Genomic DNA, 23,519 nt, shown 5'->3' with positions numbered 1-23,519 from the left:
AAAGTTACGTGTCTTGTTACTTAATGTGCAAAACAGCAAAGTATCCTGGAGCAGTTTGGGAAAGGACCTGAATGCGAGTAGGTCTGATGACTCAAGGCATGCAAAAGAACTGTAGGGAAGATAATCGTGACTGTTTCTTTATATAAAGAACTTGAAGATAAATACCAATCCATTGACTCACCGCTGTGAATCAGTATGGTGAAAACAGAGCTCGGTGCTCACGTGAGGCTTTTTGAGGAGGTGTAGATGGGAGACAATTGAGCCCTAATGTACAAAAATGAAAAAGCAAGAGACTTGGTTTATATAACCTCACACGTATTGTTCCATAGCAGCTCAGATCAATTGTTCTTTTCTATTGGGCTCTGTTTTCTAATAACCTGCTTTTCTGTCTTCAGGCTTTCTTTCCTTTCATTCTAAATGAACATTTTTATTTCCTTACCCTGAAGATGATATGCAGGTAATAGCTATTCTGTTGATCTCCCCGTAATCAAGAACTTTTGGGAAGGACCGTAACACCCAATCCTTTTCTCCTATCAAAATTTGCTCTGATGCTCAGGATGGAGGAGGTGGCATTGATTAGCAAGCTGTGTTGATTGCTTGATTGTTGTGGCTTCAAAGCCTGTTTTTTGATTCTTTTTATGACTGCATAGATTAACGTGAAGTGGCTCGCTAAGAAAGGCACTTTGATCACAGAGAGGTGCAGAAGAATTGTTCACTACGTGCCTGGAACTTTTTTAGCTGAAAAGTTTGCAGTCACAGAGAAGTAAATGGAGCCAGAGAAGTAAATGGAGGCATTCAAGGCCAGGCTGGATGTGGCTCTGGGCAGCCTGGTCGGTGGTTGGTGACCCTGCACATATCAGGGGGTTGGAACTGGATGATCATTGTGGTCCTTTTCAACCCGGGCCATTCTATGATTCTATGATTCTGTGTATTGGGGCTGAGGGCAAAGTGCTTTAAGATAGACCTGTCTCCAAAACAGCTAGGCAAGGTGTTATGGTGCTTTGCAGAGATGTAGAATACAGAAAATATATGAAATCTCACCTTCTAAAAGTATGCTTGTTTTTGTTGTTTGTTTTTCTTCATTGTTTGCTGTTGTTTTATGAATTGATAATACTTTCTTCTTTTAATTTGATGATAGAGAAGTTATCCTGACAGATGTGGAAATTACGGGATATCTGTGTAATCCCAACCCTTCTCCTGGTTCAGTCTTCTCCCATCATGGGACAGTCCCTGGTTATAGGAGGTAACCATCACTACATTAATTGCAAGGTTGTGGGTCAGTGCAAGGCAACTCCTTGCAGTGTGTTTCAGGGTTTTATCTTTAAATGAGGAGACACAATTTATGTGATGTGCTGCATCTAATTTAAAGTCATCATTGCTCCTTCAGGATACAAAATAGATAGAGGAATACCAACAAGAAACTTAATGCATTTATAAAGCGTACTGAGATACTTTCTGAAGGCTGGTTTCAGTGTTTGTGTTGACTTAATGGATCAGCAAAGCATAATCTTCCTGGAAAATTCTATGAATTTCTCAGCGTTGTCACAAATTTGTAATGCATTTTATTGACTTCCTTGGGTGCTCGTTAATAAAAATACCTTCCTTCTTCTTCCTCTTTCGCTGGCTAGAACAGAATGCTGGTTGTTGTCTCTCTTTTCTCTCTTGAGAAGGTTCCTTGCATTTTTCTGGGACGAGAACACTTGCCATCATCACTTTGAGACCTGAGACACTTGAGTGTGCATACATGGCATTGTCCTGGGAGGTACCATGGCCAGTAAAGTACCGAACAGAATAGAGAACTGGAAACAGCATTCATGCTTGATCAGACTTGAGGTGCATGCAGGGATTTTGGCTTTCTTGGTAGTCCTACATTTTTTTCCTACTGAAGCGTGACGTTCTTGGCTCCATTTCAGAAGCGTTCAACTGTGTTCCTAATGGACCAATCTCTGACTCCCACTCGCAGTGGTATTCAGGTGGGCACACTTCATTGCTAGCACAGCACGAGGATGCCATTAACTGTATGACAAATTTCACTTCACCTCAAAGTTTTTCCTCTCTTTTTTTTTTGCTCTTGTAATTTATTACCAGGCAGATTAAATCAACAAGCCGGTGCTCTTAAGAAAGAATGGCTAAAACAACAGTACTTTGTGACAGCTGTGAAACGTTTAGGTTTTGTTCCAGTGCCTGTGACACACGGCTGTTATAACTTCTTGCCTCAAACTAAAGAAAAACCCTGTGATCCAAATGAAGGAGTTGTGTAATGTGGCACTGCTGAAGCAATGATGTATGCTCAGTCCCAGCGGTTGTTGGAGGGCAGCGTGCCTTGTGATGCTGTACATCAGTGAGCACAGATGGTTAGTCCTGTAGGCATTGCTTATAGTGAGCTGTCATGACAGTAAAGTTGGACACAACAGCTTAAAATCTTCAGTGCTAACTGGGAAGTGGGCTTTATAACTCCTTTTCCATCGTGCAGTGTAAAGTTTTCTTCACTTTTAGTCTGCTCATGGGGATATGGCATTTATGTGGGACAGCCCAGCAATACATTATTTGCTTGCTTAGCTCACATTTAATCCAGAGACCGTGCAAACTGCCTGTCTGATAATCTGATAAGGACTGAAGAAGGGGTGCTCTTTCCCTCTTCCATCATTTCTACCTGTTTTTCACTGGAACAAGTTGCCCAGAGAAGCTGTGAATGCCCCATTCCTGGAGCCATTCAAGGCCAGGCTGGGTAGGGCCCTGAGCTGCCTGATCTGATGCTGGCAGCCCTGCCCATGGTGGAGGCACTGGAACTAGAAGATCTTTAAGGTCCCCTCCAACCTAAGCTATCTGATTGTTTATTATTCTCTGCAGTCAGCTATTACAGAGCTGTTGGTTTTGTTCACCTCCATGCAAGAAATGGAGAAAATCAGTAAGGACAGAAGGATAGTAAGGGTGTATTTCTAGGAACATACCTGTTAGGTCTGCTGCACAGGACTTGGTCTGGGGCATGATCTGCACCAATGGGGTTGTGCTCATGTTGGGCTGCAGAGGTGTAGTGAAGGATCCATAGGGTTACAGCAGCAGCATCGAGGGATGGAAGGCTGCTGATGTTAGCAAGAACTCTTGCAGTGCTGTATTGTTGGTGTTTACAGGGTATCATTGGGAATAAGATTTACATCTCAGTGTTCTGGGGATGTTTTTTGGATGTAAAATATTTCACTACAAACAAAATTACTTTTCCTTGTGGCATACACCTCCCTATGGAACATTCATTATTATTAATTGAAAGCAAAGAGCAGAGAAGGTAAAAAAGCATATTTTTTTCCTGTCAGTGCTGTTGTTCTGCTCTCAAATCTTACATAACATGGCCAAATAGATAAGACAGATGGCTTTATTCCTTGCTATGGAGTTCATCCCAGTCAATAATATTGATCAGCACAGGGTGACTTGGTGTAACGAGAATAACACCCCTTCCTTAATTTGAGCCTGGATTTCTCGCTTCCTGCTTCAGTAGTTCACGCTCGGATGGATTCCTCAATATGTCAGCTTAGACACAGACCTTCCCACCCCTGGCATCTCAGTGTCTGACATTAACAGGGGAAATGAGTAATTTTCCTACAATTTGTGCCTCTTTTTCTGTGGTTAAACTGTTATATTGTGCAAATTAACTTTTTTGAGTGGTGAGTTCCTGAACTTCAATCAGTGAAGTTTTATAGACTCTGTCCTCTGCTGTTCCTTTGTATTTCACGAACCCTTATGTTGATGTGGAGAGCATCAAAAAGCACCATGTCCAAGCTGCAGTGTCTGTATGGGGAGTTTTAGGTTGGATATTAGGAGAAAATTCTGCTCAGAAAGAGTGGTGAGATACTGGAACAGGCTGCCCAGGGAACTGGTGGAGTCACCATCCCTGGAGGTGTTCAAGAAAAGGGCAGATGTGGCACTGAGGGATGTGACTTAGTGGGGCAATGTTGGTGATGGTGGTTTGTTGGTTGGACTGGATGATCTTAGTGACCTTTCCAACTTTAATGATTCTATGATTCCTCTATAACCGACCCCCAAATCCAAACACATTAGTGATCTTGTAACAGGATAGGAGAGTATCCAAAATGCATTGGCTGATGTCTGTATAGGCAAACTTCCCGTGGTCATATAGTTAATAAGAACAGGGAGCTTCTTTTCTTTGTTTTAATTTCTCTCATTGACCTCAGCCAGTTGATTCATCTTGTTTCCTGTTTTCCTTGCCCAATCCACAGGGAGTTTAATATCTTCAGCCTCACCAGGGCACAGAAACAACACCTTTGAGTTTGTATCTGCACTGTGAGTTCTTGTACAGAACAATCCTGACCTGGAGGGACAGCTTTAGGGTATGAAAGAATTGGTGTGAGTGACCAGCTCAGTCCTTGGGCATCGACGTGAAGTTGCTAACAGGAGAGCCAATTAAATCTGCTCATTAAGGTGTTTTTTTTGTTGTTGTTGTTTGGTTTGTTTGTATTGTTTTTTATAGATTGTTTGCAGGTAATGGCCAAAAGCACATAAGCTTCACTTTGAAAAGAGGATTGTAGGCACTTAGTAGTTGGTTTTGTTCCTCCTTCTCTCACACTTCCCAATTTGAAGACATTCTTCTTCTCATTTTAAAGCAGAAGTATGTCAGGGTCAAAAAATTCAATAACCTGTTGGTGTTGTTATGATTTCAAGTACATTGTCATTTTCCTGCCTGTAAAGTTATCGTAATAATGTGATTAGGTCCTGTATTTATTATTATTCAATCATTAAAGGAGAGTTCACATGCAACATAAAAATGGCTTAATGACATTTGGGATAGCAACCTTGTCCAAGTCCAAAAACAGAGTTGAGAGGGTTATTTGTCGGATGATGTGGGCAAGAAGATTGTCTGAGCTTTGTGACTGAAGCATGGGGGCATTATATGGTGAATTTCTGCTTATTTCAGAATCAGGTATTTTAAATGCTAATGTGAGAGGCATCTGCCCTATTCTTTTAAAATGTGTTCTTCTGGAAGAGTAAGGAGTTGTCTTTGTTGCACTCAGGAAATGAAAGAGTTCAAGGAGACGTAGACTAAGTGTTTGTCTTCCTCTTTCCTGTTTCAATATCCTGATTTAATGTATCTTGGTGTTAGGAGCTGCTGATGGAAGTGCCTTTGCTTCAGCTGCAATGACAAGGAGATGGGTGCTTCATGCCACTTGAAACCCCGCAGCCCGTGCTCGATGTGTATAAATTACTCTCTGAGCTTGTTTTACTTCCCAAAAGCATAGCAAGCTCAACACATCTATTTTTCCCATAGCTGAGAGCCTGTTTGTATGCAACCTTCATTTGGGTAATGGAGACTTCTGCTGGGAAATTACAAAACTCAGTGTAGGAAATGGACTCTCAAGAGCCCCAAATGGACTCTCGAGAGTAGTGTTAAGTGTAATCACACTTAGAGACAAAGCTAAATCTCTAATTATCAGTTACTGTCTGAAAATCAAGGGACGTTCAGATTCTGTTGAACAACTTCCGTATTGTTTTCCAGGAGGACCAGATGATAATTTAATCGAAGGCGGAGGATCCAAGTTCGTCTGCAAACCAGGAGCCAGAAACATCACCATCATCTTTCACCCGCTCCTCAGGTAAGTGAAGCTTTCTACATAGTTCTGCTATGAAAATAATGAGGATAAATAGAATTAACTCTATTTATGGGCACACTGTGACTTCTGAGGTCACATGCCCTAGCAGTGTGTGTGTATCTGTGGCTTGTGGAGGTGTGTAAAAAGTAAACACCAGTTGAGAGCGTTGCCATTGCTCGTTACATCATTGTCAAGATTAACTAACACTCCAGGTGGAAATGCTTGCCTAGGTGACCCCTTCCCATTGAACAGTGTCATTTATTATTGACTAGCTAGGAAGAGTTTAGTTTCATCCTGTCATAAATCGTTTATTGCTTGCTATTATGCTTAAAAAGTCAGAAGGATACTTTATGAACTGCAAGGTAAGTTTGTTCCTTGACAAACAAGTGTGCTCTGTGGACTGAAAATTAAATGTGTGATCTAAAGAGCTGTGCCAGTTATTAAGATCATAGAAATTCAGAGCTTAATCAAGGACTGCTGGAACTTTAAACAAGTCTGTAATAAGTCTCCTCTCACCAAGCCATTCACCTCTGATGCTTTAATTTTGCTCTTTTTAACTTTGCAATCTAACAGTTCATTCTCTTACTTTTGCCAGAGTTAAATAAGACTAAAGTTTTCTCAGTTATGTCAGCCTTCCACCTCTGCTTGTTCCTTGTATGTCACACACATCCTTTCCTATTCACTGCTTGTGTCTACAGAGAGCATTTCCCTCCTTTGCTGTTTGTATTTCTGATATCATGACACCAGATACTGGAATAATGTTTACAACTGCACCTGTTTTGAGGACATATTACAATTTGATGGCTGTTTCAGATCTTCCCTTTGCAGAAGGAAATGTGCGTGCTCTCTATTTGTTGCAAGATGCCTGTAATGATAATTTCATAAACACATTTTATTTCAACACCGATCTCTTTTAAATTGAAAGAAACATGCTAGAAATTACTTTGCTAGAGCATAATGTTTATTTTTCATCTGTTTTGTTGTGAGAAAAGGAGGAGTGGTTGACGCAATGAGCTATTCAAGACAACTACTAGAAACTGGTGAAATACTTCCTTTCCCTTTTCCTCTCTTTTCATTTTCTGTTTTATTGGTGTGTTGTTTTTTTTTGCCATACAAATCAAACTCAAGTGCTTTGACAAACACTTCTCACAAACACTTCACCTTTGATACCAGCTTGCAAGATATGCAGTAGAATTAATGTGCTTCATAAAAAATAATTACATCAACATTTAATTTATCTGCCTGCAATATATATATATATATACTTTCACCAACCATCTGCAACATCTTCACTTCCTGAGTGGAGCATCAACAACTGAATGAAACGAAAGATAACACTCCATGACCCAGCTTACCTTTTACTCACTGTTGAATGGGGTGAGTCTGGGAGCAAGTCAACAGCGTAGAAACTTTTCAAATGTAATTTTACTTGCCTTAATCTTTAACAGAATAGATATTTTACAGGGGTCCTTACAGTCTTAGTTTTAACTCATGGTCTTCAAATTTGGCAGTGTATTTAAGATGAGCATAGCAATAGATTTCATTCTTTAGTAATTCCCTTCATGGAATTTTCTTCCTTCCATAGATGTTGTGGATGCCCCATCCCTGCAGGCATTCAAGGCCAGGCTGGATGTGGCTCCGGGCAGCCTGGTCTGGTGGTTGGCGACCCTGCACATAGCAGGGGAGGTTGAAATATGATGATCACTGTGGTCCTTTTCAACCCAGGCCATTCTGTGATTCTGTGGTTCTGATGGAAGTCAAAGCAATGACTGTCCTACCAGCAAACTGGCTTACTCACTGGCTCCTGTTAAAACTGGCTGTAAGATTCTGCTTGTCACTTGGAAATACTGAGTATGAAGGGATTGGCAAAAGTATCGATATGTGCAATTATTTCCATCCATTGCTTGTTGGTTAGATCTTTGTCACCCTTTTCTAGATGTTATCATGTTAAGTATAAAGGCCTCCAGGAGGTAATTGCTGCAGAGGTGTGAAGTTTTCACTTGTTTTATTTTCCATTTGTTTTTGAGGCTCCTTATGGCTTGTCACAGTCAGTTTCCATCGGTGTCACAGGCATGAAATGAATCTGTTTTGAATTCAGAAAGATCAATATTTTATTTCAAAGTATTTCTTCTTATTCCTGTCAAGTTCACATAAGTGTGTTGGCAGAGAAGTTTTAACACAGTACAGCCTAGCTGATTTTATTAGGAACTCGAGTGCTTCTAGTGTTGGAAAGGGTCCAGAGGAGGTCCACAGATATGATGAGGTTGGAGCACCTTCCCTATAAAGGCAGGCTGAGGGAGCTGGGCTTGTTCAGCCTGAATAAGAGAAGGCTGCAGGGTAACCTCATTGGAGCCTTCCACTACCTAAAGGGAGCCTACAGGCAGGAGGGGAGTCAACTATTAATGAGGGTAGATAATAGAAGGACAGGGGGAAATGGTTTTAAGCTGAGGGAGGGAAGATTTAGGTTGGATGTCAGGGGGAAGTTCTTTACAGAGAAAGTGGTGAGGTGCTGGAACAGCTGCCCAGAGAGGTTGTGGATGTTCCATCCCTGAAGGTGTTCAAGGCCAGGTTGGATGGGGCCCTGGGCAGTATAATTCTGCACAGTGCAGTAATTTTGGATTGAGAGTTGTATCCAAAGCATTCATATTCATCCGTTTGAATCCATCTTTTTCGCGCTACTGATATGAGAAGCGTCATTTTCTGTTCCAACAGAGTTGCACAGTTGCAAGGTTAGGTTTTTTGGTTATAATAGCCTTTTTGGGGATCCTTTTTTGTTTGCAAGCTGAAGCTGAGTTTGGCTCCAAACCTGTTTGAAGAATCCAAGAGTCAGTAGGTGCTCCAAGGGTTGTACGTTGTCCCCACGTCTCCAATAACAAAACTTGTTTCAGAGAAACTCTCAGAGCCATGGAGAGTCGAAGGGCAAATACACACAAGTGGGTTTCAAAGTCTGCCTTTCCTCAAATCCATTTAGAGCAGAGAGCCAGCATTGGGAAATGTGATGTTATGCAGGTTGAGATGAGTGTCCCTTGTTTCCACTAGGACAACTGAGGCTCACTAAGCCCCAGATTAATTACCAGGATTTAATGACACCACCACACACATAATAGATGAATAGAGAGTTTTTGCAAGACAAGTGGGTATTCTAGCACAGATGATTCCTGGGAATAGATTATACTAACTACATATGAAAACTAATTGCGTTTATAAATTGAAGAGAAGCACACATCTGATTTTCCTTAATTACAAATTGCGGGAGGTGTCGAAGTATAAAAGTTACCCAGGAAGTCCAGTTGCTTTCTACATCCTTCACTGCTAAACAGCATCTTCTTGGATCGTGGCAACATTGGCGTTCTTGGTGGGTGGATGAACGTCTCCCGTTGGAGGATGGATGCACGTGGGACCAATGCCGAAGCCCTTACATTGTGGAATATGGAACAGCCTGAGCGATGTCTGTTGTAACATTTGTCTGGTGGAGGGTTTTTTTTTTTCTGTTGTTTATTTGTTTCAGCTGGCATTTGAAAGGCACTTGGCTCTTCAGGGTAATAATCATTTTACATATGCTTTATAGGGTATGTTTATTACCAGACAATTGAAGAACAGATGTCTGCAGTCTTGAGGCTTAAGGGGGAGGGGCTGGAGATGGAGGAGATGATGGTGTTTTGAGTCATGAAAGCACTGCTGGTGCTCACGCAGTTGAACATTGTTTGGATGTTGGGTATTAAAGCCGCGAGGGGATCCGTTTATTAATACCAGCCACACTTCATTAAGATCAAGCAGCAATTAAAAGGATTGTAGGACAGCAGAGAAAGCGCAGTGTTCATTGATTCGGAAGAAACAGTTGCTTCTGAGCAAAACTGTATCCTTGCAAAGAAGTGCTCTGGAAGGGCTGAACTGAGCGGTGCAGCATTGCATTCTTCAGCAGGTGGGAGCAACTGCGCCGTGCCAGCAGTGTTCTGATCACTGCCTTTGGTTTCCAAGCCTGGACAGTAAGAAAGTGAGAAACAAAGCATTGGAACAACCAATTGGACTCTGCTGGTGTTGTTTGAGATGCTTAATGGTGAGGTGTGTGGGCGCTGCTCAGAGGTAGGGGAAAATAAAGCAGTATGCAGGCGGTTGAGTTTAACAATTGCATGGGTTTGCTCATTTTAATTTCCCCGTGATTTAAAGCAGTGGCTTTTCAAGTGATAGCATGTTAGGATGTATTATCTTTTTTCTTTCATTTGTGGTAATGGTGAGAAGAGAGTGATTGCTCTTTGGATACATAAAATGAATGCTGTAGGGGGTAGGGATGGAGAAGAGTAATTTCCTTTTGCTGCTTGTTGGTACCACTGTACTCCTCGCCAACTGGTGGCAATCTGCTTGATAATGTGGAAGGTCACATTTCATACTCCACTGATAACCTGTCCTTGGGTGGGAGGCACTCATTGTACAGAATATATACATACACCCAGCTATGTGTGCCTTAGCAGTGATGTTGTAGCTTCCCATACTTCAGAAACAATCATGTCAGGCTTCTGTTTAATTCAGGATATGTCAAAATTGAAGGTGCCATATTTAGAATGTATGTTTTCTGTTTTCACAATGTTGTTGGCAAAGTCACCGTCAGTTCCTACGGGGCATCTGAATCCTTTGGTCTTTGTGAACATCAGATGCTGTTGTGGTTGAGCAGTGTTCATATCTGCATACCTATAATTGAAACGAATCTGTGCTTATAATTAAGAACATAGGTATGTCGTCAGTAATCCCTCTTATTATTATCACACTTTACTGCTATAGTAATATACAACTCGTGCTTTTAAAATCTCCTGTAATACCTCCTAGTGGTGTACTATAAAATCAATGTCTGATATTGTGTTCTTTTGTAAGCAGGAGGAGTGTGTGAATTGGATTAGCTCATTCGGTGCTTGAAGTATGTTGGGAGTATGTTAAATAGCACCAGGATTGGTAAGAAAAATGCGTGGCACTTTATCAGCCTAAGAGTAATATATTGTTACTGGAGTAGGTGGAAAATGATCTTAGGGCGCAGATAATGGTAAATAATGAGAGTTGATGTTTTTAGCCTTTTGAAATCAAACCCAGAGTACTCAGTTTTTGAGAAATCAATAGTGACTCAAACTAGAAGATGAAACTTGTAATGCCGACCGATTAAAGTCTGTATTTCCAAATGAATAATGCTCAGAGAAGGGGACAATCAGATGTAGATCTGTTACATACACATTACTTGCAAACTTTTAATGCCAGTTGCCTCTCCAAAATGAAACTGTCCAGATGTAATGAATACAATTTTTCTTAAAGTCTTAGAGTCAAATATACCCCTTATCTTCAAAGAGAGAGGAAAATAACATGTAACTCATCTGAGTCTTGCTTCTGAAAGGGAGGCAGGGTCCTCCTACTGTGTCAGGGAGACAGTGCTCTGCAATGCAGCAAGGCAAATGGGGTTCAGATCTGTAGATCTCAACTGCTGCTTCTCATTCTGGTTGGGCTTGATGATCTCAGAACGGGTCCAGGGGAGTGCTGCTAAGGTGAACAGAGCGCTGGAGAACCTCTCCTATGAGGAAAGGTTGAGGGAACTGGGTTTGTTTAGCTTGGAGAAGAGAAGGCTCTGGGGAGACCTCATTGTGGCCTTCAAGTACTTGAAGGGAGTGTATAAATAGGAGAGGGAACAACTGCTCGTGAGGGTGGGCAGTGAGGGGGAATGGTTTTAAACTGAGACAGGGGAGGTTTAGGTTAGATATTAGGAGGAAGTTTTTCACACAGAGGGTGGTGACACATTGGAACAGGTTGCCCAAGGAGGTTGTGGATGCCCCATCCCTGCAGGCATTCAAGGCCAGGCTGGATGTGGCTCTGGGCAGCCTGGTCTGGTGGTTGGTGACCCTGCACACAGCAGGAGTTTGGAACTGGATGATCACTGTGGTCCTTTTCAACACAGGCCATTCTGTGATTCTATGATCTTGAAAGTCTTTTCCAGCCTGTGCAATTCTATGATTGTATGATTCTGTGATTATGGTACCTGTAGTCATCGTGCTGCTTAACATTCCCACCTTTATTTTGGTATCATTAATGCTCATCCTTGAGTGTCACAGGTGCTTGATGCAACTTCCCATACATTCACTGTTTACTTCAATTGACCTCAATTGCAAGTAACAAAATCTTAAGGGAGCAATTTGACACCCACCCACTGCAGCTTTTTCTCCCCATGGTTTAATGAGTGTTTAGCAGACATTTAGTTGACGAGTCCTTTGCTGTTGACATTTAGTACTTTATATCTGTCAACAGCAAGAGTGAATGTTTCTTGCAGGCGAATCCTAACTCCTTTCCCTTTGACAAGCTCGCATGAAGTCTGCGTCTCTGAATTATAAAGACACATTTCAGCAAAGCTTGTTGTTGTGACACTGCTAAGAAAAGGTTTCGTTCTGACTGAGGCCATCTCAAAAACAGGGGGTTTGCACAGGAAGAAGATGGGGAACAGCTTCACGTTTTGTGCCTTTTTTCTTTTCTTTCCCCAATGCCTTATGAGTACTGACAGTCCTACTGTGTGTGTCTGATTAAAGATGACAGTTTATAACAACCTTAAGGTAGAGGCTGTTCATTTTCGATGACAGAAAATAAAGCAATCTCCCCCCACCTCCCACGCAAACAAAAACTCTTACATGCCAAAAAAAAAAAAAAGCCAGCCCAACCTCTTAATATGTGATGCATTGATTTTATATTGTCTGTCAGAGAATGTGCTTCAGCAGATCAGTCAAGTTTTGAGTTTTCAAACATGCTTCATCCATACAGGAAATCAACAGCCTGTCAGAAATTTCACATCTCTGCAGCTCCTCCTTTCCATCAGATGAAATATAACCCGAAGCAGCGAAGGAATTTGACATTTGCAAGAACTTGCACTGAATAGCTGAGAGCAGCGTTCATTCATTTCTGTGATAAATAATTACTGCTAACAAGTATTATGTTCATCAAGCCAACAAAGTTGTTTGAGCTCATTTCTTACTATAAGCACTGTTTAGGTTTAGTTCTAGCTCTTAACTCGTTTTCATACAGTATGATTAAAGTCCCCTGTATTGCTGAACACTTATTTTCATTGCAGTGTAAGCAGAGATTTAGTCATAGGGGTTTTCAGTGACTTACTTATTCCTTTTGAATACTGCTTGACAAGACCTGAGTCATGCCTTGACAGCCAGTCTTGAAATACACCAGCAAACCTTATGAGATCTGCTCCTCTGGTTCATTCCCAAAGAGATTATGAGTCTGGCTGGTGGATGCCAGTTAAGAATTCAGCAAAAAAAATCTGGTTTCATACTATATTAAGAATAATTATGGGTCTTTCTCCAAGTAGAGTTGATGATGGACCGGAAAAGGGATATTTTTGACTTTTCAAGCTTATTCCATTGCTACAGAATAATGTAAGATGGGCAAAACCAGCCTGTCTTATATATGGACCTATGAACATGTTGTTACTGTTACTACTGTTTTAATACTAATAGTGAGATCAATAATTATAAAAGTGGGGATGTATCAACCAGACAGTCCAATTCATATTGATTCTGCTAAATAATTTAATTAGAAATTATCTCCACAAACTCTATAGTATCTACAGCTTGCTTTGGTGTTAGCTGAGCTTTCCAATGCATTGTTCAGGTGAGTCATAGCTGTCCTAAGCTCTCCTGAGAGGTGAATGTTCATGGCAGAACCTCTGTCTTCTTGAAACTTATTATGCTGTACTGCTGAAGTCTGTTTCCAGCACTTCATTGCTATGGGTCCACAAGTTTTTCTTTATGCAGTGATCACTTAATTTTGTTACATCTTTGCCATATACCATGTAAATTTGGGGGAAAACCACACAGTTGTTTAAACCTAAGCTTAAGCTACAAGCAAGTTAGACCTTAATTTGTCTGACTGTTGGCTTTGTTGTTGTTGAAATAAGTTTGACCCAAGGCAAGACCATGAAAGATCTACTACTAAGATTTGATGAGGTGTTTGGCCTGGTAATAGCAAAGACAACCCTACATTTCTTGTGCAAAAAGGCTGCAGGAGGAACCCAAAAACCTGAGAATCACTGACAAGTTTGGACCGTCCTTCCTGGGGTGTAACGTGCCACCAGAGAAGACAGAGTGGCTCCTTCTCCTTCTGCAGTTGATTTATGTTATTGCTAAGGACCATTTAACAGTTTCTCTCTGCTGATGGGTTTTATTATCATTATGTAGTTCTAGTGTACTAAATTCCCAAGGTGAATACATCATAGGCCAGAGCTGATACTAACAGTATTTGGCTTCTGTTTTTGCTCTTTCCAGACATTCTCAGATGTGATGCTGATACTCCAACTTTTTTTCTAGCTCCCATTAATACAATTAATAACTTTCCTTTTGAGTCCTTGCTAACAGCTGATGTTACAAGTCCCACATTCACAGTTATAAACTCAGCTTCTTCTGAGAACCCACTGGAAACATGAAATCACTTCTATGAGCGTGATGACTTTTGTAGGTGATAGGAGTTATGATGATGTGAGTTGGTTTTAGGGAGGCTGCAGAGGTAGGCTCTGTGAGGAGAGGCCAGGGCTGCCCCATGGCAGACAAGTCCTTTCCCAAACAACTCCAAAATGGCCCCTCCTTGGGGCATAGCTGAGCCCATAGTGAAGTAGGCTGTCCCCTTGCTGCCTATGGAGAACAGTTTTGGCACAGATGGAGCCCATGGAGGATCCCACACTGCAGTAGCTGGATGTGGTCTGAGCAAAGTCAGCCATGGTCAGCCCACCACCAAAAGCTTGACCAAGGTCTGGTCTTCTTGCTGGCAGTTTGTTGGAGCAATCCTATAAAGGAAGAGATAGATAGGTGAAAATGCATTTAGTGGTTCGTGGCCAGTGCCAGACCTGGTAGGTAGTCCAGGGATTCTTGTTTCTCACATCACTGGACCAAGTAATTCTACGTAAGAACAATTCCTTGTTTGTCAGCCAAGACCTTTGAAAGACAATTCTATTAGCATACTTTCCAGTGTATTTTTCCCTACGGAGTGCACAAAATACAAGTGTATTTTCCTTTAAAAGAATCAAATGTACCTGAAATTCTTTGGCTCTTTTAAGCTCTATTTCCACGTACAGTTTTGTCCCTTGCGTAGCATCTAAGAAAAAAGTTCATTTTTTTTTATCATTAATACACCCTTCTCCAACACAAACGTTCCAGCAGTGGCTGACTGATGTACTGCTGGTGCTTCACCCAGGCAGACAAATGAATTGGTGCAGATCATTGTAGTGGGGACCTGCGAGGTAAGACATGTAAAATGCATTGCTAGCTTTCAAAAGAAACTTGAATCTTGTGTGAGTTCACGCCGGCTGTAAATTATAATCACCCAGTGGCACCTTGTTAGCAGGACAGGTGCAGGAATTTGATTAGAGGTGGAGAGTAACCTTCCTTTGTTACCAGAAGGTCATCTTTTCAGATTGCAGCTGAGAGTGAAGGGAAGGAGCCAGCAGCATGGAAGCATGGGCCTGGAACTGTATTTTTATTCTTATAACTGCTTACATGTTGGACTGTTATATGCAGCGTTCTGTAGAAGTTTGTAAGTGTTACATCCATGAAATAAGAGGTTAAGTACAATTGAAACGGATCTTACCTGCACTGAAGTTAACGTTTGTATTCTGTTTCTTTTCCTTGTCTTCCGTTCTCTCCAAGCAGAAGCACGAGCTTTGCTGTTCTTAAAAACCTGCTGGTCAGAAAAGCATTTAGCAAAGTTGGAACAGAACTTTGGGTCCATTTATTGAATTTGAGCATCTATGAAACTCTTCAAGCACAAGCTGAGGGCCTTCCATGCAGGAGGCAGGGCTTTTCTGGCAGCTCCCCTGGTGCTGGGGAATGAACTTCGACGGGAGCTGACACTTGTTGTAGTTTTCATTTCAAATGGGCTGTGTATTACTCTGAAAAAAAAAACAGTCTGCAAGACAAGACAAAAATGTGGCATAGCTGGCAAAAATAGGAACTAATCCTTCTGTTTCTTAAGAGGAAAAAAAGGAAACTTGCCAGGTTCTACGTTTGCAATCTACTGACGGAAGCTGTTCAGATAAGACTTCAGCGAGAGCTTCCCATGGGTGTAATAGAGGGGACTCAAGGATGGAAGCCTACTGTGGTTTAGATCCAAGTTACGTTATTGTGATCCTGAAAGATTTAGTTGAGTTCACGTGTTTATGTTCATAAACCTTGATGAATTTTTTGACTGAAACAGAGTAGAACCATTTTGTGATGAAAACTGAAATGGTGATTACTGCATTTTGTCCTTGGTTGTAGCAGCGAGGATAGAAAACCCAGGATAACAGTGCCTTTGGGGCTCTATTTCCCCCTATGAGCAATTAATAGAACATGTCGCTGAAGGGAACGGTTTTAAAATGTACTGTTTTATTTGGGCTGATTTTACATATATGACATGCGAAAAACCCTTGATAGTGAACTGGCATTCTCCTGTGCAATGTAAAGTTGTGAACTTTGGAGAAAGTACAGCGGTTATGTAGAGCACAGAGTGGAATTTCAAACATCTCCAAGGATATTTAAATAAGTTTTTCCGAGTGTTCTGTTTTCTTCTGTTTTATGACTGTGTGCCGTGTGCCCTGGGGCAACAGAAGGAAAGTCATTGCCTTGCAGGGAGGTCAGCCCCTTGGAGAGCATGTTTTTCAGACCCTGAGTCATACACAGAATCACTTCTTAGTGGAATGCTCCTCTGGAATTACATCTAAACTTCTGCTAATTTTTATCAATCTGAAGAATAGTGATAAAAAAAATAAATGTAGGAAAGGTGAAAGGTGGGCCCAGGTGAACCTAATGAGGTTCAGCATGGCAAAGTGCAAGGTTTTGCACTTGGGCCGGAAGAACCCCAGGCAGCTGTACAGACTGGGAGGAGTGATCCTTGAGAGCAGCTCTGCAGAGAAGGACCTGGGGGTCCTGATGGACAAGAAGCTTAACATGAGCCAGCAGTGTGTTCTTGCAGCTCGGAAAGCAAATGTTATCCTGGGCTCCATCAGGAGAGGGGTGGCCAGCAGGGATAAGGTGGTTGTCCCTCTCTACTCTGCTCTTGTGAGGCCCCATCTGATGTACCGTGTCCAGGTATGGAGCCCTCAGCACAATAAAGGCAGAGAGCTGTTAGAAAGGGTCCAGAGGAAGGCCACACAGATGATCAGAGGGCTGGAGCACCTCCCCTATATAGACAGGCTGAGGGAACTGGGGGGTTGGAGCTTCATGATCCCTGAGGTCCCTCCCAACCCAGGTCATTCTGTGATTTTGTGTGATTCTCTGAAAGAAATGGGCCTTTTTTTTTTGTTGTTGTTATCTTGAGTCCGAGGCATCTTGGATACCGACTAGATTACCAGCAATTGCACATTGTGTAACACCACTACAAAGCACTTTTGTAGCTCCTTTCATCTGATAACTTCCAAGTTCCTTATAGACATCAGTTCATTAACACCTCAGCTTGAAGTGTATTGCATGGAAATTCTGGCTGTGTGATGGCCAGGAGTGAAGCCGTTGTGGTTGAAGCAGTGAGTTAAACAGTCATAAATTCTGGGCAGGTTTGGAGTAGGTGGAACGTAACCGAAAGTCATAAATCCCCACTGTTATTAATCAAGGTGCAGACAGGCATTCCATTTTGTTCTAGCTTTGTCTCTCCGGGTTACATTTTTACAAATGGATTTTGCTCTGGAGGGTGCAACAGGTTTGTGACAGCTCCGTTCATCTGGTGGAGTCCTCCTGGAGCAGAACGCTGTGCAGGCAGTTCATAGAATCAGTCATAGAAATGGCTGTGTTGGAAGGGACCTTTAAAGTTCATCTGGTCCAGCTCCCTTGCACTGAACAGGGACACCTACAGCTCAATCAGGTGCTCAGAGCCTCATCCAACCCGACCGTGAATGTCTGCAGGAATGGAGCATCAACCACCTCTCTAGGCAGATCTCACTCAGTTCATATGCAGGTGATCTCCTCAGCTTTTCCATTTGAGGACCACATCTGGCACAAGGTGGTATGAATGCCCAGTGCAAACTTTGAGCAGCTTTCTTCTCATTGCTGCAACCCCATCCACATTTTCTTTGTTCAGACTCGTCTCTGGTTGTGCTTCATTCTCTACAGATAATTAAAACAGGAGAGCCAAATGCAAGTGCTCTCGTAGTATAGATTGCCTCTGTTTTCTCATCAGTGAATTGAACACAGTGTTTATTCGATACGTCCATTGAGTACTTTGTCATCTGTATGTGAAGAGCCCTATCAGACAACTAACTGTGGTGCTCTGTGCTGGTTTTGTGGGATATTGAGGCCAGTCAAGTGATTCTGCAATCATGGACAGGGCACTAAGGGAAGTGTATGGGGCTGAGTTTCTATGGAGGTGGACTTGAATGAATCACAGCTTGTCCGGGTGTTATGGGTGTTTGAGTATATGGACACAAGGCAGTAGTTATGTTTCTGGACAGCATTCAGACAGATATTATCATGAATTGTATTTTTGAAATGAACTTCTAAATCCAGATGATGCTCGAGTTATCAGCAACTTGGAAATTTTATGAGCCCAATAGGACTGTTTAAGGTTATCGCCTTCATTCCATCTGTTTCCATCAGGTTTGAATAACGTTGCTGAATAAGAACAGATTCCTCAGAAAATCTTACTTAGTTTTAGGATACCCAAGATGAAACAGGTATCTAGTTTAATGGACAATGTTACATCAACATAATTGCTCCAAATACAAAGGAAAGATGAAGGCCTTCCAGAAAGAAGACTAAATACAACAAGAAGGAAGCAAGATGGGGAAATGTCTCATTTGTTTCACTTCTAATAAATCTCTAGGACCCTTGAGAGAAGGAAAAAGTCACCATTCTCGTGCACTGTGATGAAGATGAGTGGTGGCCATGGACAGTCACGGTCTGATTGATGGCCAGGCAGTGCATAGATCACAGTGCTGAAACTCAGAACTGCTACCTGCAGTAGGAAAGTTGGTCTAAAATAGGATAGTATTACAGGAGAGAAATAAAACCTGTTTCTTTTCCTTCATCTTCACAAAAGGTGCAGACAAGTCTTCAGGCTGGAGCCATTCTTCATTTTGTTTTACAGGGCTGCGCAGTTTATCACTGCAAGTCATTCCTCACTGTGATCGTCATCCCTCTTGGTACATACCACACAAATGATGGTAGCGAAAATGGGGTATACAATTTGCTCAGAAAGTCAGATTGAGTAAGTCAGTAAGCTGAACTGAAAGCAAATTGTTGTTTGAAAAGGAATAAAAGTTAATTAATTGCAAGTTGTTTCTAGATTGCTGGTTGGCGCATTTTGTTAACGCCAGTATTTCTATCTCTCCTTTGCTTGTTTTCTGAATTACTGTTCTATTTCTGCCCCAGACAGCATTTTTCCCAGTTGTTTATGACACTCTGAGTAGTTGGGAGTATTTTTTGCTGCCCATTCACAAGGTTCCATCTTTCTTCTACAGAAGAGATGCCAAAATTGTCGCCTGTCTGATCCACTGATAAAACAATTCTCCATCCTCCTCTCAGAGGCCTTTTAACCCCAGTGTCCCTCCTGCTGCTTCCCCTTGTAGGATGGGGAGATCAGCCATAGGCATCCCCCAGAGTCCCCTGAAGAAAGTGTTTGGCATCTCTTCCACATTAAAAAATAAATAAATAGGAGTTGTCAAGGACAGAGAACTATTGTTAGTGTAAGCAGAAAGGGTGCTTATTATCAGTTTTAGGTACGCCCAGGCCAATAGTTAAGTGTTTTTCTCTGGTTAGTTTGATGAAAGACAATAATGGAATTAATTGCTGGTTGTCATTTGTAATGTAGTATATGCAGTATTTGAGTTATTGTGATAATGCGTTGTAATTACCGACCATCAAGTGCTTTATCATGTTAAAAACATGATCTTTGAAGTAATGTAGCTAAGTTCTTTGAATTGAAGGCAATGGTTACTGTGAGTACAATATCATTTTAAAATGTCAATCAAGTCAGTTAGGTAAACAAAATGATGGTCGTATGGTTGTTGGTTTTTTTTGTTTCATATATTCTTCCAGTGCCCTTCAACCTTCCCCAAAGGTTGGCAGAAGTAGCAACATGCCTGGAGGGCTGATAAATAAAAAAAGCTATTTCAGAGCTCCCTGCACACACACCCAGTCTGGAAAGTATTGTGTGCTGTGCATAAAGCACTATCCAGGAAGCCTCTTTGTATTTAAACCCAAAGGGATTACTGCTTATTTTGCCTTTGCTATAGTACCAGCCAGGAGAGAAAAACTCTGTTGGTAGGGCTGCTCCGAATTCTGCAGGAGAAATGATTGTGCTAAATGGTAGATGGTGAAAAGCTTTTATAAAGGCAGAGGTTTCAATTTGCACTTTGTGTATGGGCACAAATCAGTAAATGGATGGAAAAGAAAAGGAAAGGAAAGAAGAGAAAAGGAAAGGAAAGGAAAGAAGAGAAAAGGAAAGGAAAGGGAAGGGAAGGGAAGGGAAGGGAAGGGAAGGGAAGGGAAGGGAAGGGAAGGGAAGGGAAGGGAAGGGAAGGGAAGGGAAGGGAAGGGAAGGGAAGGGAAGGGAAGGGAAGGGAAGGGAAGGGAAGGGAAGGGAAGGGAAGGGAAGGGAAGGGAAGGGAAGGGAAGGGAAGGGAAGGGAAGGGAAGGGAAGGGAAGGGAAGGGAAGGGAAGGGAAGGGAAGGGAAGGGAAGGGAAGGGAAGGGAAGGGAAGGGAAGGGAAGGGAAGGGAAGGGAAGGGAAAGGAAAGGAAAGAAAAGAAAAGAAAAGAAAAGAAAAGAAAAGAAAAGAAAAGAAAAGAAAAGAAAAGAAAAGAAAAGAAAAGAAAAGAAAAGAAAAGAAAAGAAAAGAAACCAAGTGGGGGATTGAACTGCCACATTTGTATGCATTGTTGGTTCAGTGGTGTGCCTAGAAAGGAGGAGGAGGGATGGAAAAGGTCTAGAGCCTAATGAACAGTAGTGTGGCTCCCAATGACCTTTACCTCCTGCTATAACTGTGATGTAGAACACCCAAATTCCTGAAGATATTTAATCAGCCAAGTTGAATTTTGATGAAACCACACGTTACGGTCCCATTACCACTGCAGAAATTAATTATAATTCTTGGCAATGCTTTCGATTTGTAAGAATTAAGAATTAACACCAGTGAACTGTCACCTTTTCACATTCATCCTCAGTACCATGAACCATACCATATAAGACAGAAGCATCCCTATCTAGCTGGTTAAACTCCACACCTGTTCATGTTTATTTGTGTACTTATTTGTGTAACAAAGCAGCATGTAGAAAAGGAATTAAAGTGCCACATGTATATATATATACTAACCTAGATCTTTTATTGAGAGATTTCAATTGACACAAAAGTGAGCATCATTTTTTTCTGCAGGGAGGTGTGTAGTTCGGTGTGTGTTTTCATGATGGGATTCATATTGCTAACCCTCTAAAATCAAGACCCAATGTTTCCCCTAGCCTATGGCATTTACTAATTGTTCCTCTAATTTAACAGATGTTGACAGGAAAAAAAAAAGAAAAGGAAAGATTAATGGTGTGACAACAGTGATGCTTTTCTGCTTCCAAAAGAAATGATTCAATGAAATCTTTCTTATGATTCTTATAAATTCTTGAACCTCAATTAGATGTTGTTAGAGACGTGTCCACATTCAGTCGCTCTACCATATTTTAAAGGCAATATAAAATATAGCATTTTCCTCTCCTTTTCGTACCACATCAAACTGGGATAACTGGAGCTGACAGTAGATTCGTACAGAGCTTAAAAGGCAAAAAACCTCTCTGGATGGAATTAGCATCAGGCACAAGAAAACGATGTCAGTGTCACCAGCGGGCATTTTCTCTGACTTCCTTGTGTTTGGTGGCAAGTCCCAGCAGCCCAACACAGAAAAAAAAAGCCAAATTGTCAAAAGCCATTAGGGGTTGTCACTTCATAGACCTTCAGACTGGAATTCCCCATTTGGAATTGCAATGGAATGATTTTCTTTTTGTTATTGTTCTTTAAGTAGGACAATCAGATGTTTTACCCGAATGGATGAGATTTAACCCGTTTATAGAACCAATAAGGCTGGAAAGGCTGCTAAGATCATCTGGTCCAACCATCAACCCATCCCCACTGGGGATGCCTGCTGAACCATGTCCCTCAATGTCACCTCTCCAGGGATTGATTTTGAAGCTTCATCTCAACAGAGACAGTGGGTTTTTTGAATGTGGGGAGTTGAGCTTTGCTGAAACTTGTTGATTTAGGAAGCAGTAAGTCATAGAATGTCCCAAGCTGGAAGGAGCTCATGGAGATCACCAAGTCTATCTCCTGGCTCTACATAGAACCACCCAAAAAATCAAAGCATATGGTTAAAGCATTGTCCTGAGGCATCTTGTAATCTAACAGCAGCTTCACTTCAGTACATCAGACCTTTCTATTTCTTCTTATTTAGTACTGCTTCTCCTATGCTTTATTTTCAGGCAGTCTCAAAGTACTGTTATTTTAGTGAACTAGCATTTTAAATAAACGTAGTTGCTCTGTTTCTATGGTTCTGCATAAAACAAGCAAAGTAAATGATGTTATTTGCTTCTGTTTATCAATGTGTGCCCTTCCCACGCCTTTACTCCATAGCTTCTAATTGGCTACCTTTTGATTGCCAATTAGGGCAGTCTGATGAAGGAGAGAGAAGGCTGATGAGGTAAGCTGTAAGGAAGCTGATGTGCTGTAGTGCAGGATTTGCCATGAGGCCTCTCAGTCAGCCTAGTCCAGGTGGGAATCTTTCATCACTTGTTGTCTCAAAGAACATTAGAATTTGGTTCTACCTTTACAGGCTTCTTCAGCATGTGAATTTTCTTTCTCTCCCTGATTTAGGCATTATTGCAAAAATCCATCTAGAATCACAGCTACTGGCAAAGGTTTTTTTCTTCTTTGGTTTCTTCTGCTTAAGGTCCATGTTCTGGTCCCCCCTGGGATGTTTGCCTCTCCAGCGTAAACACTGAAGCCAAAGTCTGATTAGTGGATATGTGAAATATGTTCCCCTTCTGATCCTTTAAATGATGGATTTTGGGAGCCTCATTTAGAGGCTTTTCTCCTCCAAATTCTCAGATACAAAGTGCTGCCGCTACCCAGAGGTGTTGATCCTGTGCTTCATAGGGAGCTATTTTTGTAGATAGTCGTACGGAAATAGAAAGGCTTCGATTTAGTTTACATGCTATGAATTCCTAAGTTCTAAAGGATATATTAGTAATGGGTTGGTGCTCTAATTAAATGCCTAATTATATACAGCTTTTTTTTTTTTCTTTTTTTACACTTTTTTGTTGGTTTATGATAGATTTTACTGTAGCAGGCTTTGCCGTGTGTGAAATTCAAAGCATATGTTTGAATTCTTCCATCTCCTGTGTCTTGTCATTTTTTTTTAGGACTGTTGTGGAGCTTTAAAAGTAATTGCACATAATAATTTTCTGGGAAAAATAAAAGAAGCAAAACAGCATGAAAATCACCTTGGACTTGGCTTGGAGGTGTATCTGTTGACGTTTTTTGATAGCTGTGTTATTACAAAGTTAGGGTGAAGTTCCCACCTTGAATGACAGGCCACCCCAGAGAGACCAGCTGTGTCACACGCCATTAATGTTCATCATTGCAATGGATGTTGTGGTTTTTCCTTTTGTTGAGCTCTATTGAGATTTGTCTGGAAGGCAAGAAGTGAAGTTTCAAGCTCCGGGTCTGTCTCTCAAGTGTAGCATCTCGAAATCCCTATTAGCCCAGAAGGTGTTTGTACCGAATTGTTGGCAGCACATGACTTCAGTGTCACTTTGGTTTTAATGGGAAATGTAGGCTTATGGAAATAGACGAAGCTTGTGTGCTTTAAGGGACACTCCTAGGGCAGGAGTTGGGGTTGGCTGATGCCAGACTGCGCTCAGCACACACGAGGAGCAATGTGTTCAGATGGTATCCTCAG

The 23,519-nt window shown here is 41.6% G+C and overlaps 1 protein-coding gene across 1 annotated transcript in view; it reads left to right on the top strand.

Annotated features, from left to right (window-relative positions):
- EXOC4 (exocyst complex component 4) overlaps positions 1 to 23,519 on the top strand; it is a 390,126-nt gene that overhangs the window by 186,445 nt on the left and 180,162 nt on the right. The window contains exon 10 of the mRNA XM_072356793.1: positions 5,507 to 5,603. Within this exon, the coding sequence (XP_072212894.1) occupies positions 5,507 to 5,603 (97 nt within the window). The remainder of the gene's footprint in view (positions 1 to 5,506; positions 5,604 to 23,519) is intronic.

This window comes from Excalfactoria chinensis, chromosome 1 (assembly GCF_039878825.1).
Source record: "Excalfactoria chinensis isolate bCotChi1 chromosome 1, bCotChi1.hap2, whole genome shotgun sequence".
NCBI lineage: Eukaryota > Metazoa > Chordata > Aves > Galliformes > Phasianidae > Excalfactoria > Excalfactoria chinensis.
Note: the sequence above shows the minus strand (reverse complement) of the source record. Positions and strands in the feature narration are given on the sequence as shown.